Consider the following 20,597-nt stretch of genomic DNA (forward strand, 5'->3'; position numbering starts at 1 on the left):
AATGTATATTGTAATTTACCATCAGCAGCTGCTGGAAAAGAGAAGAATATTTATGAAAGAACTGGATTGACTGGATGAAGGTGTACGAAATTAAAGATGTGGTTGTGTGTGAATGTAATGACAAAGGATATACCTCTTATGAATAAAAACTTTAAAGGCTCTATAGTACTACATTTAATAGTTTGATTTCCCCATGGACCCCTTTCATTTTCAAAGCATGAAATAAAAAGATTGAATTGGTGATGATAAAACATTGTACATTAGCTCATCCATAATATTCTGTGATATTGCTCATTAATACATTTTTCAGTTGAAATCCTTGACTAGAGGGTTCCAGCTCAAGCGGATGACTCAATGCTGCATTTCTCTCCGTCAAGTCAAAGCGCACCAACTGCATCATTTTATTTATCACAGACAGCGTTCTTATCTCAGATGAGTTTAACACGCAGCTGTTGCCTTAGTGCTGAGAATATTGGATTTTGAAATTAAAGATGATTTCGCCTGATTTGCCTTGACATTGCGTCTTTTGTTTGTTTCAGATAAACATTTTGCTTTTAGATTGAACAGCATGCGTGCTTATAAATGCAGACTTTACACACATGCAAAAAGCTTGGCTTGGTTTGAGAATTCGCAATGTTAACACTCTCAAGGTCTTTTTTAAGAAATATGAATAAAATGCAAACGGGTATATGGTTGTTTGTCCACACATCAACCACTTTATGAACTTCAGCTTGTTAAAGATCGTGATTTTAACGGTAAAAGACTGAAAACGGTTAATTGGTTAACAGAAAGTTTCCGTATATATGGTGAATAACTGTGATAGATCTAGCCATACATTTAATGTAATTTGTATAATTTACAGTGAAAAGGATAAATTGACATTCTCACAATTCCCTGCGTGACACTTCACATTTTATGTATTTTTGTTGAAATAATATATTTCTTCATAGTTTTTTCGTAGTTTTTGCTAATCAGTTATGTATATTAGGATTTTATGTTGCATTTAATGTTGTTAAATCAATGTTTATTGCATTTTTTTAATTTCATGTATGATGGTGTTTAGTGTTTGTGTGAGTGACACTGTAAAGCTTCTAGAATAATATTAACTTTCTTGTGGAAAAGCTGCTTGTGATGAGCTTTGATTCATGATTGGTGGTTGTCAGTGTATTACAATGGTACAAAACAGATATAGTACTTCAATAGGTGGGTAAATAAACATTATATCAGATAGTGAATATGTTTTTTTACTGTAAATTTAAGTCAAGTCTGTAAAACTTGTACAAATTTGCTACCGTATATATTTTACGGTAAATTTCTGGCAACCACAGCTGCCGTTTTTTATCGTAAATTTAACAGAATTTGTTTTACAGTATACAAAGCCGTCACAATGTCTTGTGAGTTGTTGCCAGGTGCTCTGGGTAGCTTTTATTGCATTCTAGTTTGGTTTTTAGAGATTAGATGGTTGCTAGGTCTGTTTCATCATCCGCCCGGTGAATATCTAAGTCTGATCACCTTGAGAAGTAATATGACACCTTAGGCATTATTCATGTGTGTATCACAAACGGTGTGGGATGAGTTACATTCTTAGGGTTTGCAAAAGCAATATTTTCAAGGTGATGATATTTCATCTGTTATATTTTTGAACTCATCTGTGTAAATTGAAATGTAAGCTGTCAGAGAGAGCAGGAGGCTGTTCGGGGAGTCATCTCGTGTGCAGAGGTAATGGAGACAATCAACCTTCAGTTTTACTGGAACAGTTCATGAGGCATATTTGAGGCTGTCCTTGGAGCAAGCTGGTAAAACAATGATTGGTATTCTAAACCAGCTAATTATGAGAAATTACTTATTCTTATTTCATGAGCCACTCAAGGCCATTTCATGAGGGAATTGTTTAGGATTATTATCAGACATACACTTCTGTTAAAAATGTTGAGGTCGGTAAGATTTTAATAATGTGGCATTTATTTGATGTTGAACTGTTTTCTATTTGGAAATATCTTGAAATGTAATTAATTCCTCTGAGGGCAAAGCTGAATTTTCAGTCTTCAGTGTCATCTGATCCTCCAGAAATCATTATAATATGCTGATTTGTTGCTCAAGAATTTTTTTTTTATTATTATTATCAAAGTGGAAAACAGTTGTGCTGCTTAACATTTTTGTGGAAACCATGATAAAAAAAATTCTGGATTCTTTGACAAATAGAACGTTAAAAATAACAACATTTATTTGAAATAAACATTTTAAAATCTATAATGTCTATAATACATTATAAATGTCTTAACTGTCACTTTTTAGCAATTGAATTTTAAAATCTTTTTATTTATTCAAAAATTTAAATAGCTAATTCATACATAACCAACTTGAATACACCTCTTCTGTGATGGGCATATTTCTAAATTCAAATTCATAAAACAAATTTAACAAGGAAGTTTTAAAAATTAAGAAAATGAAAAGGCATAAAAAAAAAACATTAGGAGTTTAACATAGTTTGACTAAAATATTATTCATATTTGAAACAAAATCCAGAAAGTTCAGAAACATACTGGAAAAGTGACTGAAAAGTCACGGAAAACCATTAATCAAACTGTGCCGAAGCCATGATGATGTTTAAGCCTGTTAGAAAAGAGAGTACTATGCTCTTATTGGTTGCTGAAAGTATAAATAAAATAGCTTAAATGTTTATAATATAACATATAACATTGTCTGAGTTTTCTGCACATTCCATGTGGCCCTGTGTACAGCTAAGGGGTTTAGCATATATTAATGCAATCCCTGCCAGCACAATATTATCATTTTAATAGACCATATAGACCCTATTTCATTTGAGGTGACCACCTCACTCACGCCTCATGGATTATACTTTGATTTGATTTTAGGCTCAGTAAAGGAATCACTACTGCCTTTATGAAAGTCAGTTTAGCAAATAAACACTATAGCAGTTTATTTGGACAAATATAGATTTCAGCAATATAGTTGTAATGGTGTGTTGACATCCAATTGCTGTATGTTTGTGGCTTGTCTTTTCTCAATGCATCTGCATTATTATCATCACTGCTGTAATGACATTTCAATAGAGGTGCTGTTTCAGTTTCAGTAGTTTTGCAAATGTTCCCATAGCAATGGGCTGCTTTAATTGAGCACTAGATAGAGAGGCGTTTGAGCGCATCATATTTTTTACTTCATTGGGATCAGATGAAATGGTGTTATTGCGTATTGTAATTAAAGCAAACTGCTGTGTGTTACTGTTTTCTTGTTTTTGAAATAAGCCAAAGGCATGATTTATAAACCCACTCTCAGACATTAAAGCAAGACACTCAAATCAGTGGGTCTCATTCAATAATAATTGCATGAATTATTTCACATTTATAAAACCACCTGTATCTCATTTTTGTGCATGTATGCTTTCGGGGGTTCCTATTTCTTTTTTTTTTTCTTTTTTTTTTTTTGTGTGTGTAAATTTAGAATAGATTTTAGTACAAAAGTTACTGATGAATCATGATTTATTTACACACGAATTCGTGCATAGGCACAGTAAAGGAATAAGGTGTGGTTATGGTGTGTTACAGTGATTTTTACCACATTGAAAGATGTGAAACAAACAAGTGTGTAATTTTTTGTGCATTTTTATATCGGTCTAATCAAAAAGTCATGGTTTTTGGGTTTAAACCTCTTTTGTTCGGTTTCGCTAAAAGTAAAATGCTATTTTGAATAGTGTTGATGTGCAGAAAACATACTAGCTAGTTTTACTGATGGCAGACATGATTTTAGGTTTTATTATTTCTTCTGGTGTTTATTTTTAGTACATATCAGAAAATATGATGCATATTTTTAGAAAGACAGCAATAAACATTAAAGGTCCCATGACATGCTACTTTCTGTAGGCTTTAATATAGTCCTTAGTGGTCCTTAGTACTGTATCTGAAATCTCTTTCCAAAAATTCAGCCTCGGTGCAGAATTATAGCCACTACAAGCCAGTCCCAGAATGAGCTTCCTTCAGACGGGCCGTTTCGGTGTCTGTAGCTTTAAATACTAATGAGGAGGAGAAAGGCGGCGCAAGGTGGAGGGTGGGTGTGGCCTTGACCATCTTGCGCAACGATACCATGCGTGTTTGTTTATGTTGGATATATTGCAATGGCACGAAGACACGCTGTCGTTCAAGCATTTCAGTTTGACCCAGAATCTGATCCAGATGGAGAAGCAAAGGATGAAGAAGTTGCAACTCAGCGGCTCCAGCAGGACGTTTCCGAATGGTTAGTTAAAAATATTATGTCTGGATACGGTACTTTATTCGGATGGTTTATAGTTATTATCATGTAGCTAACGCGAACCTACTGTTGCCTTTTCATGAGAGATCTGTAACGTCTGTAATTTATCTTATTACAATTACATCAAGCTCTGCGATCTTGAAATGCGGATATCGCGCGCGCCATATAACCAACAGGAAAACGGTTATCCAAATAACAAAGAAATGTACAACACTCGCGTTACAGTGTGTGTATTCACACACATACTTGATGCTGTCTACCTTTACATTAGCGCGAGTAACTGCATAGCTAATGTGACAGGGAGACACAGCCTACGTGTAAGAAGCTAGGTAACCATAAACAGGAAAGCAACACACTTATAATTTGTTGACTTCAAGCCCAGCTCTGTATTGACCATTCGATGTTCATTTGTACATCCAATTATTGAGCAATTATTATGCTTCGCTCGCTCAAAAGCCATGATATCTCTCGTGGACAAACTAAAATCGCGCACGCGCGTTCTACTTCCTAGCTCATTTTCTCATGGGCGAGAAATATTCTCTGGGCGTGCAAAGCAGAGAAAGGGGAGGTAACATTTCTCCTTATGACGTCATAAGGAGGAGATTCAAGATCAGCCTGGTTGAGCTTCCATTTTCTCAAAGGCAGAGAAAAATAGCAAAAGCTCGATTTACACCGATAAAATTTTTTTGAAACTTTGGGACCATATACAGGCTAGGGGAACTCATATTAATGTTAAAAAACCTCAGAAAGTGGAAATTTCATGTCATGGGACCTTTAAGGTCTTTCAAAGCTGTTCTAGTAAACTAAATGAAACATTGACTGACAGAATGTTTTTCGTTTTATGTTAAGTGAAAATTCTAATTTCATATTGTATCTAATTTGGACCCTGTCACTGGTTTGTGGTTGTCCCTCCTCGGACACTGTTGGTAAATTCGCATCACTGCTGACCGGGAGAAACCCACAAGCCTTGCCATTTCAGAGATACTCTGACCCAGTCACCTTGCCATAACAATTTGGCCCTTGTCAAAGTCTCTTAGATCTTTATTCCTGCCCATTTATCCTGCATCCAACACGTTGATCATGAGAACTGATTGTTTGCTTACTATCTAATCTACTCAGACCCTAATATGTGGCCTTGTTAGGAGATGATCAACAATTCTCTTCACCTGTGACTGGTCATAATGTTTTGGCTCATCAACATATCTAAATTGCTTTAATTAAAGGGGTGGTATAATGCCCTTTTCACAAGATGTAAAATAAGTCTCTGATGTCCCCAGAGTGTGTATGTGAAGTTTTAGCTCAAAATATCCCACAGGTATTTTTATATAGCCTGTTAAAATTGTCACTTTTTGAGGGTGAGCAAAAACGCACCGTTTTGTGTCTGTCCCTTTAAATGCAAATGAGCTGCTTCTCCCGGCACAGAGGGCGGAGCTTCAAGAGCTTGTGTCCTTTTACCTCACACCGACATGCACTGAAAATGTTCAAACCAGAGTCAGACAATGATGGAGAGTCACAAGAAGAAGTGACAACATGTAGAAGCAACAGGATATTTCTGAATGGTTAGTTGATGAATTTATGTAGCTTATGTGTAGTTATCTTCTAGTCATTGATTAGCATATTCTGTCTTGATAATCTATAAATCGTGTTCCGGGGGCGGGGTTTATGTAAATTCTAGGGTTGGTGATGTCACTAACCCTGGAGGAATGTTGTGTAGTCCCTACCAGCTGTTTGTTGTAGTCCTTAAAAAGCGATTTCTTTAAAAGCAAATATCTCCCTTTGCTTTGAACTTTGAGCATTGTAACTTTGCAGATGTTGTTTATGCTCACACAGCAACATTACACACTAACTAAAGTAAAAAAGTGAAATCATAATCAACCACCCCTTTAAGTTGTATGAGCCTGTATCACATACATATTGTCATTATTTAAAAGAAAAGTAAAAAATGGTAAAGTAAATATGTATTAATTTCATTATTGTATTGTATTGTGAATTTTATTTTATTATTGTATCATGTCATTTTCTTAGATGTATTTTTATTTATTACAAATAATTATTGTTTTTAAATAAATACATGAATTAAGGAAATTCCCTTGTTGATTTGTGATGGTTTAAGGGGCTTGGGATGGGATAGTTGTCAGGTCTTTTGCAGACAGTGCTTCAGGTTCCAAAAGGGGGTTTTCACAGAGATGCCGTAAGAAGAACGTTTTTGGGTTCCTCAAAGAACCTTTCAGTGAACAGTTCCTAAAATAAAAAATTTTTCCTTAGTGTAAAGAAAATGTTAATAATCTGAAGAAAATATTGCCTCTATAAAGAACCTTTTGTACAATGGAAAGGTTCCATGGATGTTAAAGATTCCTAATGGAACCTTGAGGCCAATTCACACTGCACCGACAAATGGAGACAGGAGGCAACTTTGAGTTTTGTCAGATCAGTGTGTTACCCGTCACCGTCTGTTGCCATTGGTCGGCTCATCGTTTTCTTCCATTGAACATGTTGAATCGGTGTTTGTCGTGTCGTGGAATGTCTGTGATGTGATGTACTGTAATCTTGTAATTGTCGACGTTGGTCAGCGTCTGTCGGTGCAGTGTGAGCTGGCTTATAGATGCAAATAAAGTACCTTTATTTTCAAGAGAATTCTAACAATGAAAATTCAGTTGCTTTGCCATTAAATGTCTGTGCTTGTGTTTTCAGGAGCTGGTTGGGAGTAGCCCTCCCCAGAGGAACTGGAAAGGAATCGCCATCGCCCTGCTGGTCATCCTGGTCATCTGCTCTCTGATCGTCACCTCCGTCATTCTACTCACACCAAGTATGAGATGTAATAATGCAACACTTAATACAACATTACAAGTCTAATAATTTATCAAAATGTAGATGTGTTGACACTCCTGAACTGAGTATTTCTATACATAAAACTGCATTTATTAGATCTTTATATCTCTCTCATATTATAAACTCTATTGGTAAAATGATCATTATGCTGGTAAATATGTGTAGGTCTGTGCAATTTCATATTTTATTTTAGTAATCTGTTTTGTGTACTAGTTTAGACCAAAGCTATCCCTCCAATCAATAATGTGACTATAATGTAAGTTACGCTAAAATCTTATTGAGCATACATTTTTAAACTGTAATATTTTTAGTCATGAAGCATTTGGCAAAACATCACATAATATTACTCCTATTTTCTGTAAATAAAAATAAAAAGCTTATAAATGAGTAGCTTGTCATTACGGTACCAGAAATATCTTTGGGGCCTTTGGAGTGCTGGAGTAAAAAAAAGTTGGGAAACGCTGCTTTTAGAGTTTGAGAAGAGATCTCTCAACAATGTCACAAACTGCGCTCAGACTTTTTTTACACATTCATTTTATAGCTCTGAACTCTTCATATACTGTATGTCAACAATTGGCTCATTTAAAGGAGAACTTGGTAACTTTTTTAACTTAATAAAACTGTCTAGAAATCATTTGGATGGTTAAACAACCTGTTCTGGTGATATTGGTGACTTTCCCCGCTCCCCCAGCGTTCCCAGGCGGAAAACCAACCTTGCAACTTGGAACACTACCGTCCCGGCAAGTTAGAAATTGGAAGTCTCGTGATAAGCGAGAACTAGAACGAGAATGAGCGCGAAACACAAATTGCTTTACGGCAATTCGACATAAACACACACGCATGTATGATGTATTACCAAATTACCCACCTCGGTAGACATAGCTCCACGCGATACAGTTGGCTTGCTCCGATCAAAACAAACGCACATGAGCAGCGGTAGAGAGGGGGAGGAGGCCGCCGCAAATGAGTTTTTTACGACTGTGTTGTGAAATATACGCCCCCCCCCCCCCCCCCCCCCCCCACAGCTGTAGGGGGAGCTCGTGGGGAAAACATGCGACAACAAAAGGGAAAATCAGCGAAGAAGTGACTAGAGTTCGCTAGAGTTACCGAGTTCTCCTTTAATTCTGTTTTTGTTTTTGATAAAGCTGATGCTTAACTAAAGATAAACATATCTGAGAAGTCTCAAAAGCTATGAGAGAGCAACCCGTGAGCAATAATTTTCCTTTGGGTGACTGGATTTGAATAATTTAACTTGAACTTCTGGTATTGTTTATCTGGTATTGTACCAGTGAAAAACTGTGTTGTTAAAGCATGAGAGACAGAGATGCCAAGCAGCTGCTGCAGCCAAAATATTCCTCAAAGTTGGAGGATCAATTATGATGATTTTCCAGGGTAATTAGTATAGCATGTATAATTACGACTGTATTTCATCAAAAGGAAAGTGGGCCATCGTTTTTCCCCGGAGTTCAGTTAAGTATTTTTTTTTTCTTCAAACACCAGTGACAGAGGATGTATGCAAACACGTATCAACTGTTGGAGAGCCTAAATTGGGAGTAGCCTCAAGAAATGAGTGAGCTAATTTTTACAGTAACTCTCCTAATTGAGGGTGAAGGCGATTCAGTGGTGCTTGCAGAAAAATATCCAAAATAGGCCCATAAAAACGAATGCAAATTTCAAAGCTGTAATCTGTATGATGCCTTTCTTGCTTGTACTCCTTGAGTTCAGTTGCAAAGTGTTAAACTCCTTCTGAATAGATACTTGTTAGGTAGGGAGACAAACAATGTGGGTGAGGGAAAAAAAAAACTCTTTCTGATTAGATCAATGTGTGCAGATCAATAGAGCTCCAAATAGAATCTGACACACTAGGGATCCCCAGTCTCGCCCTCCGCATCGTGTCAGCTGTAGTAATTGGTCGTGGACCTGTAGACTAGCGAGGGAGTTGTTTGCTGAAGCCAGATCTCACGGGACAAGAAGCCAGACAATATAATGGGAGCTATGCATATACATTGAAAAAAACAACTGTTGTTTTCCCCCGATTTGTTTGTTTATTTATTTATTTTTTGTGGTCTTACGGGACCTGACAGACAGTTTATAATACAAATTCCAGAGTTACTTTCAAATGTTGAAGTTTGAACATTAAAATCTATCCATCTATAAAGATATGTTCCCTTGTGAAAAAGTTCACTTTACTTTTAAAAAGAGTACTTATTATTACAGACATAATACACTTAAAGGTGACATATTAAGCCCCTTTTCACAAGATGTAATATAAATCTATGGTGTCCCCTGAATGTTTCTGTAAAATTTCTATTTCACCCAGATCATTCATTATAGCTCGTCAAATTTGCCCCTTTTTGGGTGTGAGCAAAAAAGCACCATTTGTGTGTCCCTTTAAATGCAAATGAGCTGCTGATCCGCCCCCATTCAGAAGAGGGCCGATCCTTTACACGAGCTTCAGATATTCCGGCAATAACAAAACAAGCCAATAATCTCACTCATCCAAAATCCCAGAAATAACCAGTAGAGGAGTGCAGCCTTACAGAGAGACTCAGGAAGAGTTTGCAAGTTTTAGACGCACATGGACATTTCTGAATGGTTAGTGGATACATGCATGTAGTTGTTGTGGAGTTACATTGATTCATCGACTTGCATGCATAGTTCGAATTACAGGGGGTACAGAAATATCAGTTTTGGGGGGGTCAGATAATTTTTCTGAAATTGTGAAAAAATATAATTACAGTTACAATACAAGTCAACTCCTATTTTCACTGTAGGAACATTTTAATGTAAAGCGATTTCAGACACCCCTATTGTGGACCGTACCATTTTTAAACACCGTGGCTAGAAGCAACGGAGATAGAGAACGACTTCAACTTCTCAAGCAAGGGTTAACGTTGAATGACAAAACGCTAGTTTCATAAAGTATCATTCTTTTCAACATTCCTTATTTGTATATTCAAAAATATTTAAAATAATCTAATTTAATACAGTTATAATTTTTCAATGTAAATTATTTAATTTTATTGGTAACAGCCTAGTGTCTAATTATTTTAATTGAATATATTTATCAAATTTAAGAATTTGAAATGAAAGATGGAGCATACATTTAATAAAATTAGGGCAAAATGCCCTTTATAAAGGTACAAAAAATTATTCTGAGTGTTTTCAAACAGTGATGTAATGAAACATTGACAATTTAAGCTTGAATGGAGTAAAGCCTCTGTTTAGGCTATTAAGGAAATGTAATTTTGCCAAAAGAAGAACTTTTATTTTAAATAAATGTTCATTTTAAATCAGCCGACTTCAGTGTGATATGTTACCATATTATCATGCTTAACACTAAGAATTTGAATAATTGTAATGTGATGATCAGATGCAGATATCTAAATATAGGCGGTTTGCGGGTGGATTATTTATTTTTAATAGTGGATTCGGGTGACTCAAAGTGCACCAGATGAATGAATTTATCTTTAAAATGTACAACATTTTCTTCCGGGGGGGGGCATGCCCCCCGACCCCCCTAGAGATACCAAACTCCACCAACAAAAAAATTTGGGAAACACATTAGGCTATATGATGATCTAAAAAAAATACACATTTAATTATCTTATTATTAAAATACATTAGCCTATTATGATTTTACCACCTCCGTTGGTGGGGTAATTCGGTGGGGTAATTCGCACTCTGCTTGCATGTACCGCCATTTTTAACTTTTATACAAGTTGACACAGTTCCCTGAGGTCTTTATAAGACAGCTGTGACATTTTTTGGTCAAATAGTATTCTGTGCTCGTCTGTGCAGCAAAGACAGAACAGTTTGCATGCTTTGCTCGAACTTTTGCCATTGCGTTAGAACTGTTACACTGTTGTCGCTTGCGAAAACCAAATGTCGGCACCGTGGCTGTAAACGTGCAGATTAAGGGGCGGTAATATTATAATAAGATCCCTTTCCACGTCAGAAGGGGAGCGAAGTCTGATGGCTTTTTTTTTGACAGGCTTGCAGAGAAGGCTTACCAAAACAAAGTTACTGGCTTGTCACTTTTCACGTTTTCTGGGTTGGTAGATGCACTGGGGATTATTATAGCACCCAAACATGGAAAAGTCAGATTTTCATGATATGTCCCCTTTAAGAACATACTTGAGTGCTGAATGTAATGTTTTCAGACACTTATTTGTTTGATAATTCCAATTAAATGAAAATGGATTATAGTTTAAATTGACATTAAATAATTGTATCCCTTAAAACTCATCTTTGATCACCAAAATTACATTTAAAAAAAAAAAATCCTATAAAAAAATTCTTCATGCCTTAGAAAAGTTTGAATGTAACTCTACACCCTTCCTTCATTTAATATACGCGGAACCATGAATATGCTAATTAGCCCCGCCTCCACTCACTCACACCAGCTCACAGATTCACTGGGCCAACTTACTGAGGTAAACGCGGCACAATGGTATCGGACACATAACGGTAACTAATATGATTAGCCTTTTGCTTGACTATGTTATCAGACAGCTAATAATGTTGCTAATGTTACACAATTTCAAACGAGGTTGTTTTAAGTTTTTAAGTTGTCTTTAAGTTTTAAAAAGAAAATACTCAGCAATGGTGTTTACTTATGATTTTGCACATGGTTTGTCTTAAAGCATATTAAAAACACCACATAAACATATAAACAACATTAAAAACATTACTACAAAAGCTCTTTTTAAAAGTGTACCTAAGTGTGTTAAGAAACCGTCCTGAAAGTCGGTTATAGTCACATTTTATTTCATTAATATTATATCTGCTAGTACAGTTTTTTTTTTAAATATATACTTCAATGATTTGAAGTTTAATACAAGTGCAAATTAAATATAATTAGATGTGCTTTAAAAAAAAAACACAAAAAAAACATAACCTTCAAACTATAACCTTTCAAGAATTTGTGCCATTTTAAACTTTGTCCAGCAGCAGTTTGTCTTTGACAAACTTTCCTTTTCTAGTCTGCTCTTGTAACATTGTCCAAATCTTCTGTTCACAGGTGATGATGGCAGTCTGGGCTCCAAAAAGAAAGTCACTATTGAGGATATCTTCAATGGAAAGCTCCAGGCACACGACCCTAAGGCAACATGGCTTAGCGGTGAGTGGCAGTTGTGTTTTACTCCCTCTCGTTCGGCTGCTAGAGCTGTGGGTGGATGCAGTCACTTTTTTCATCATCTTGTAACAACAGAGAGAAATTGCATCAGGATCTGCATCTAAAGCTTCATACTGATCGAATGCAGTCTCTGTGGTACTTCAGATGAAAATCACCATTTAATATGGACAGGTGTGGAGATATATTCTTACCCAGCATTGCATATTCTTTTCTTCCATTGTTCAGTCTTGATTTTTTTCAAGTTGGTTTAGAGGCTCTGGGTTTTCACCAAACACTTAAAACAAATGACTGCAGACTCTGTGTCACTTTATTGCCTTTTATTGACAGTAAAACTTGGATAGAGCTATGTATTACTTTTCATTGCTGAAGATTGCACAGCAAACCTGCTAAAAATTCTGCTTAAAGCAGGCTTTTCCAGCTGGTCCAAGTTGGTGCATGTTTTTTTTAGCTGTTTCAAACTGGTTATTTATGATCATTAGATGATACACGCTGGTATCAATTGTTTGCTCAATGGGATTTCTTGATGGGTACCTGTTTTTGACCAGGTAGACAATCTTTATATTTGATTAAGTCGTTTTTAGCTGGTATACAACCTTGGACCAGTAAAAACTAGCTGCCAGTTACCACTATAGCTACAGTGTAACTTGTTTTTACAAATGTATACTTTTTATACAGTAGATCTCTGTACCCCATAAAACATGGGTTGTAAATAAAACAAAGGCTTGGACTTGGTGGTCAACTTTAGAAATTCTAACTTTAAATAACTTTGCAACTACATGTTAACTACAGTCTACTCAATCTAATGACTGCTAGTTGACATGTACGTAGTTGCAAAGTTGCTTACAATTAGAAGAAAGTCTAAAGTGGACCATCAAAATAAAGTGTTAACAAACAAAGAGTATTGTACAGTAGTACTTTTTTACAAGAAAATACTATTACAGTTTTTTCACTTCTTGTGTTTTTATAACAATTTCTGAGTGAAAACTGTTTCTGCACCAAAGTTTAGTAAGAATTAAGAAAGCACTAGCAAGTGCATATCATTTATAATTTTCCAAAAGGACAGATTGTTATAAAAGTTGGCTTTTGAAGACAGTACAACAGATGGGTCAATTAACCATGAGAGCAGAGGTTGGCATGACCTCACAAAACTGGCAAACCCCCATCCCCGAGGACTCCACTTGTTCCCCAAACTCTCAAAAATGGGATCTTTCTCATTGTAATTCAGTAGCATGACTGTGAATCTTTGGCACATTGATCCACATTAGCATGTTTTCTGTTTTTGTTATTGTGTTATTCCATGTACAAATACACTGTCCAGTGTCGTATTAGCATGACCTATTTAAAGGGTAACTCTCGCCAAAATGCAACCTAGGGTCTTTTTGTTAATCTACCCGAGGCAAACTTTCGTTTAAAAGCATAATTAGAATGGAAACAGCACTTTTAAGTTTGACTGTATTGCCTTTTGAATGGGAGTGCTCGGGGGACGACTATGATAGCATCAAAAATCGCTATTTTTAAAACACTAAGAAGGCTCGACACAACATGAAACTTTGCTCGGAGTATCACATGGGGCTCTACACATGAACTCAAGCATTGAGAACATTGTTTGTGTACACAGTTTACAAAAAAATAATTTTCACTGTAGCTGTTGTTGTTTCCATCCGCCGGCATCTTGACAGTGAAAAATAGTAAAAAAAAAAAACATTTTTTTTACTGTTTTGTCAATCCGAAAGAGAAAATAAAAAGTGTCAATCATAAAAAAAATAACAATAAAAAACATGTTCACTTAAACACTGACCTAAAAAAAAAGAAGAAGAAACTTTGCCCTAGCATGTATGCTTGCTATTGTTTTTACACAGTATCACCGTAGATATTATTCACGGAGGTTGTTCTGGTTTATGTCTCTAATTCTTAGGTTTTTGTTGGTACCTTATTTTAGCCACTTGTATAATTTTTCTGTGAGATTTGAACCTATTTTTGGGAGGGTGGAGAATGGGGGTGTCCTTTGTTTGTCCTTGTTTATGTTAAAACGGTGCAGCCCAGGTGCCTTGTAAACCATGCAAAATATGTTTTTATCTGCATTTTGATTCTTTTTTTGTTTTCTTTTTTTTGTTCTTCTGCTCCTGAAAACGCATTTGTTGATTTAAGGCTGTGTTTACCTCGGAGAAAAAGGCCTATTATTCTCCCTCTGACATGCTCCACAACTCCACGTCAAGCCTTTTTAAAAGCGATCACTCGTCTGTATTATTTATCAAGGCGGGCGATATCTGCATTCAGGTCCGTAGCAGACTTGTTTACCGGGGTAGGTATAACATTTACAGCCTGAATAAAAGAACACAGTTGCCTTATCAACAAAATAGGAACTTTTAAAACCAATGCTTTAAAATGAGCTGTAAAAAGGTTTTAAAGGCTATTCAAAATAAATGAATGAATACATTTAAATGCATTATAAAAATGAACCCAAGCCATTTTATACCCATTATACAACAGTAAAAGTGGTTGTCCTTTCTCATCAGAATTAAGCCATTGTCCATAAATCTTTACCCTATACTGTTTGCTGCCATTTTGTGGCTATGGTTTTGTACACTGTTGGATTACGAGATACAGACAGGTACGATTTTAAAACAGTTTTCTGAAATCAATATATCTTATCCCCATAATTATTTATGTTGCGAAATGCTGTGTAATAAGTGATATTAATGACTGTACCGTATCTCTTAAATGTCCGTTTAGTTTGAACATTGTGTTGCAACGGCTCTCTCCGCAGAAGCTTTGCGTTTAAAGCAAAATAGCAAAAATATTTCAATATTTTGTGTCTAATTATTTACTTATGTGGCAAGTAGCCGTGTTATAAGCGGGATAATGTACATCCAGCTGGTGGTTCTCTCAAAATAACCCCCTTTAGGCTGATCAAGACCTCATCACCCTGTTGGGGGTTATTTTGAGAGATGTAGGCTACATTATCCCTTACAGTTTAGAACAGCTGTGCTGCTTAATATTTTATCAAATTTTGTTTTAAATATTTGTTGATGAATAGAAAGTTCAAAATGGTATTAATCAAATCATATATATATACACACATACATACACACACACACGTTAAAAAATTCGGGATCAGTAAGATTAAAAATACAAAAAAGACATAAAAAAATTTTTTTTTCATATTGTACAATTTTATGACAATTTAAAATAACTGTTTTCTCTTTGAATATATTTTAAAATTTAATTTATTCCTGTAATGCAAAGCTGTATTTTTAGCATCATTACTCCAGACGCAGTGTCACATGATCCTTCAGAAATCATTCTAATATGTTGATTTGATGATAAAAAAAAAACATTCATTACTATTTTCAAACAAAATTTTCAAAACAGTTGTGTAAATTTTTTTCATAAATAGAATTTCATGAATGATTCTTTGATGAATAAAAAGTTCTATTTATTTGAAATAGAATATTTTGTAACATAATAAATGTCTTTACTATAACTTTTGAGCAATTTAATGCATCCTTGCTATTGATTTCTTTTACCCCCTTTCTTTTGCACCCTTCTTTTACAATCTTCACAGGAATCAATTGCATTTTAAAATACATTCAAAAAGACAAGAAAACATTCAAATATTTTAAATTGTAATAATATTTCTCAATATTAATGGTTTTTGTGTGTGTGTGTGTATTTTTAATTTAAAAAATACAGCCTTGGTGAGCATAAGAGACTTCTTTTAAAAACAAAAAATCCCACACTTTTGAAGGGCAGTGTATATATATTGTTACGTCCTGAGAATTTTTTTTATTTGTGATTATCTATGTGTTGTGGTGTGTTTGGTTTCTTTTTCCCCATGTCTACTTCTACCAGAGCCCGTCTACGGAGAGCCTTGGCACTTCCTATTAGCCCCATTGTATCGATCTTGGTTGCAGTTCCATTAGAATTCCACTGGAGGTGATCGCGGGCGAGTGCAGACTGAATGGGAGTCTATGGGGCTATACGGCTAAATTTGTCTCTTTCACCCGATTGCCGTTGAGAAATCTCAGATTTTATTGTAGGTTTTGCAACTTCAACATGGGTTATAGGTCGAAAATTGAATGAACGAGTACTTATGTCCTTTCGATTTCTTACAGGTTGAGTTGTTGTTGCCCATAACACGCTAGCATTCTGCTAATGAACGCTGATTGGTCAGTGAAGGACTGATTACGACCAGAGATACCGCTTGATGGCATCGTGGCATCCGAAGCAGGACCAGAAACAAACAAAACAAAAACTCTTCTAGCATGTGTATTTACCTGTGTCAGCTGTGTTGTCGATGCCTCGAGAGAAAAGAAAGTGCAGAGCACGAAAGCACCAAAGCGACTGAAGGATTGCCGTAAAGCAGTATCTCTGGTCGTACAATGTGTATGACGTCATTGACATTTTAAAATACTTTTTAAAGCAAATAAGTGACTCTAAAAAATCTAACACCCAGCAATGTGTAATTTCTTTGCATCTCCTTTCGAATACAACATTCAAATTACTAGACAAAAAATTATATCCTGAGAAAAGTGGATTTTGAGGGGTATAGCGCCATAGACCTCCATTCATTCTGCACTCGACTGCGAGCGCCCCCGCGTGGACAGAGACGTGTTACTGCAGCCAGTCCAGAAACCGGAAGTAAGCAGAGAGTGCCAATTCTCTTCCTATTAGACATTCTCTGCTTCTACCAATCTCATGGAGGTGATTGGGTTCACCTGTTGCTGATTTGCTGCTCAATCACCTCGGCTCCACTGATTGGCTGTAGCCAGGAGAAAGCCAGCATATAAGGCCAGCACTGGTTCAGCACGCGGACTTCTGTTCTCCTACTCCAGAGAACTTTATTGTGTGCTGTTGCTGACATGTGCTAATTAGGGATGGGTGATATGATACTGATTCTTTCAAGTCCAGTATTGCCAATACTGATTCGATGCCACTTAACTTTTAAATAAAAAAGAAATTCTTAAATTGAGTTACTAAAAAAAAGTAAAATGGGTAATGATACCCACTTAACAAAAGGAATTTTAACATTCAATACACCTTAATTGGAAAGATTATATTTTTGTTTACACATGGTTAAAATGTTTACTTGTAGTGGTAACCATGGAAATCTATAAAATATTATAGGCCTAATTGGATTATGGTCACTGTAATGTAATGTTTTCATTTTCATAAGGGACTGCCAGAGACAGTATGACCTTAACAGACAGAGACACCCATAAAATGCTACCTTATGAATATAACAGTATGAACTTAACGTTCAATTTAAAAAATGTAATTGCACAAACTATGTCGGCTACAATTACAGTTTGTTTATTGTGAAATAACTCAAACATATGATGTTTTTCTGTCTTCTGTAAAGCATTGTTCTGTGCGTTTCCCAAAAGCATCAATGGTTTCTTATGATACTTTTGGGAAACGCAGCCCTGTTTGAATGCATCGTCGACAGTGTGTGAACACTCTCTGTGATTGATTGGTTCTGACTTGCAGCATTTGCGTGTGGTTAGATGAGCAGGAAAATAGTTCTACTACTACACAATTATTTACTAAGGTTATTCATCCAATTCAATGCATACTGTATGCATTAAATTTCTTGTCAAATAAACAATCACTGGTTAAAAAAAACCACACTGTAATATCAATATTTTTGAGTATCGATTCTTTCAATAGTCGACGTCTGTATCGATATATCGATACGCCCATCCCTAGTGCTAATCATTGGTGCAATTGTGTATTTAGTTGAAGATTTACTCCTTTGTTCAGAATTTAAGATTTTCTTTTAAGGAAACTTGAGGTGGGTGCCATTTTTGTTCGAAACTGCTTTTGTCCTGGTTATGTGTAGTCAGGGAGATAGGGAAGTTCATTTGTTATTTTCTTTTTGTTTTGTTTATGTAAGTTATGGTTCAAACTTAGACACCTTTTTGTTTGTTGTGTTGGCCTTTGCTCCCTCCTGAAGCTTATGTTTCCCTTTATATTTTTCTTTTGATGCAATAAACACCCATTTAAGTTCATTCGTGTTACTGGGGCTGGAGGCAAGAAGTTCCTGTGCTCTTTCTCTCCAAAATGTGTTACTGCTATGGCTATTACCCCTAGACTAAAAGGCCTGGCACGTAACAATATATACAATCTAAATGGCAGTTAAACTGTAATCATGTACATCCAGCTGGACATTATCACAAGAGAAACCCATTCATACTGCTAAAACAGGTATATCACTCTTTCAAGGTTAATTTTGTGATAATGACCGGCTGACTGTACATTAATAGGATATTATGTACATCAAGGATAATGTTTTTTTTTTTCTTCCTCTTCATAGACACAGAAATACTGTACCATACCCGTGAGGGAAGTTTGGTGAAGCACAACGTGCCCACAGATACCAACGTGACTTTAGTGGAGAAAAAGATGTTTGACAGTTTCCACAGCCAGGTTCTTACCGCTTTTATTAACAGCAAAATATGCAGCTCTGTCGATGTTTTGTACTTGTAAAGAAAAGTAACTTTAGAGCCTTTTGTTTCAGGGATCCTACAAACCATCCGAATACCAAGTGTCTCCTGATCTAAAATATGTGCTGTTGCCCTACAATATTGTGCCGGTAATTGCTTTATATTCTGATTTATAATGTGAAGAATCTAGTTGTTTGTTTCTCAGATTCTCTTGTCTTTTGTTACTAAGGTCTCTTATGTTGCATCACATCTCTTTGTAAAAGATGACACAATGTGCACTTCTAAAGGACATCTCGTCTGCTCTCTTTGTTCCACAGCTTTATCAGTATTCCTTCATGGCCCATTACATCATCTGCAGCCTTGATTCTCCGTAAGTCTGGTTGTTATGACCGAATCCTTTCAACATTCTCACTGGTTTTAGCTTCTACTGTCACTAACTCTAATGTCATGAGGGTTCAGCTCACTGAGCTTGATAGGATAGTGCCATTGTAGAGAACTGAATTGTGGGTAGCACTGCCACCTAGTGTGTTTCCTAAGATATGGTGTCATTTCCCCAGAGCTGGCCGTGTCTGTGCAAATATAATTTGTCCTCAGGGTGGGTCTCCCCGATCTAAATGATTCATGTCTCATAGCCTTTAATATCACAAGTGAATTCAGATTTTGACCCATGAAATACATCAACACGATAATCGTATATGATAGTACGGTAATTAGGCTTCAAATAGGTTAAACATGTACACTACACGCACATCTTTCTCATTCAGTCACACACACACACACACAAACACTTTCACAGTCTCTCTGTCATTCCAACAGATATGAGATACACATTTGTCTTTCTCTGGTGTCGCATCACAATATGAATGGAAAGTAACAAACACACATGCAGTCATGCTATTCTTGTTTTGAGAATGGTTTGTTTTTTGACAGAGAGAAAGTGGAACTGACCCCTAATGAGGTGCAGAATACCGCACTGCAGTATGCCGGATGGGGTCCCAAAGGACAGCAACTGGTAAGAGAATCACAAACACACTTGTGTCACCAAAAAGAACCTCAAAGTAATAATGAAATATCACAAAGCTAAGAGGTTGGTTTAATATTCAGTAGCCTACCAATATAGCTTGTTGTTCATTATATCTTTAATCAGATTATGATTTTATGGAACGTGGAATAGGTTGTACAGTGGATATAAAAAGTCTACACACCCCTGTTAAAACAGCTGTTTTTTGTGATGCAATCGTGACATTAATGGTGCAAAAGTTCTGATGATTTATTTGTTTCATTTTTTTACAAACTGTGCAATGGCACTAAAAACCAAAATGGCACATTTCAGAGAAAAAAAAGATTAAAAATTTCAACAAAACCGTAAAACTTTGTATGCGTTTTGGCCATTCATTTACACAACAACAGCGTTTTGGGTGCCTGAAAATGCAAACTTTGAAAAAGTGCAAGTTTTTGAAAACGGCCTCCATGTAAACAACAAAAACACGAATCTCTGAAGACAATAGGCTTGTTCGACTTGATCCGGCGCTACACAATCGGTTTATGACATCAAAGTACCGTGAGAGCAATTAGAGAGCAGACGTCTCCTTCGCAGAGAATCGCACTCGCGGTACTTTGATGTCATAAACCGATCGGTCTGTGCAGAGCCGGTTCAAGTCGAACAAGCCTAAGGACGTCATGCGCATGTGTATTACGTGTTCAGTCTATAGTGTCTCATCGCCATCTAATGGCCTGGCAGCAGAATATAGCATTTTAGTGGGGATTGTTTTGTTAATGTATGCAGAAAACTCAAAGGAAGAACTTCTCAGTTTTAAGCATATTGTTGTGTAAACGTACCCTAAAACTTAACTGCATAAGTGTGCACACCCTTTTGTAATTGAGAATGTGGCTGTTCACAGTGAAATAGTCTGTCTTCA

At 36.1% G+C, this 20,597-nt stretch overlaps 1 protein-coding gene across 12 annotated transcripts in view; it reads left to right on the plus strand.

Annotated features, from left to right (window-relative positions):
• dpp6b (dipeptidyl-peptidase 6b) overlaps positions 1-20,597 on the plus strand; it is a 149,870-nt gene that overhangs the window by 102,592 nt on the left and 26,681 nt on the right. For 7 of the 12 annotated variants that reach the window (XM_082171946.1, XM_082171947.1, XM_082171949.1 and 4 more), the window contains 6 exons: positions 6,958-7,081; positions 12,119-12,217; positions 18,549-18,661; positions 18,753-18,827; positions 18,996-19,048; positions 19,609-19,690. In XM_082171946.1, the coding sequence (XP_082028072.1) occupies positions 6,958-7,081; positions 12,119-12,217; positions 18,549-18,661; positions 18,753-18,827; positions 18,996-19,048; positions 19,609-19,690 (546 nt within the window). The remainder of the gene's footprint in view (positions 1-6,957; positions 7,082-12,118; positions 12,218-18,548; positions 18,662-18,752; positions 18,828-18,995; positions 19,049-19,608; positions 19,691-20,597) is intronic. The other 5 variants (XM_082171948.1, XM_082171952.1, XM_082171945.1 and 2 more) reach the window with 1 other exon arrangement.

This window comes from Leuciscus leuciscus (genome assembly GCF_965113295.1).
Source record: "Leuciscus leuciscus genome assembly, chromosome: 6".
Taxonomy (NCBI): domain Eukaryota; kingdom Metazoa; phylum Chordata; class Actinopteri; order Cypriniformes; family Leuciscidae; genus Leuciscus; species Leuciscus leuciscus.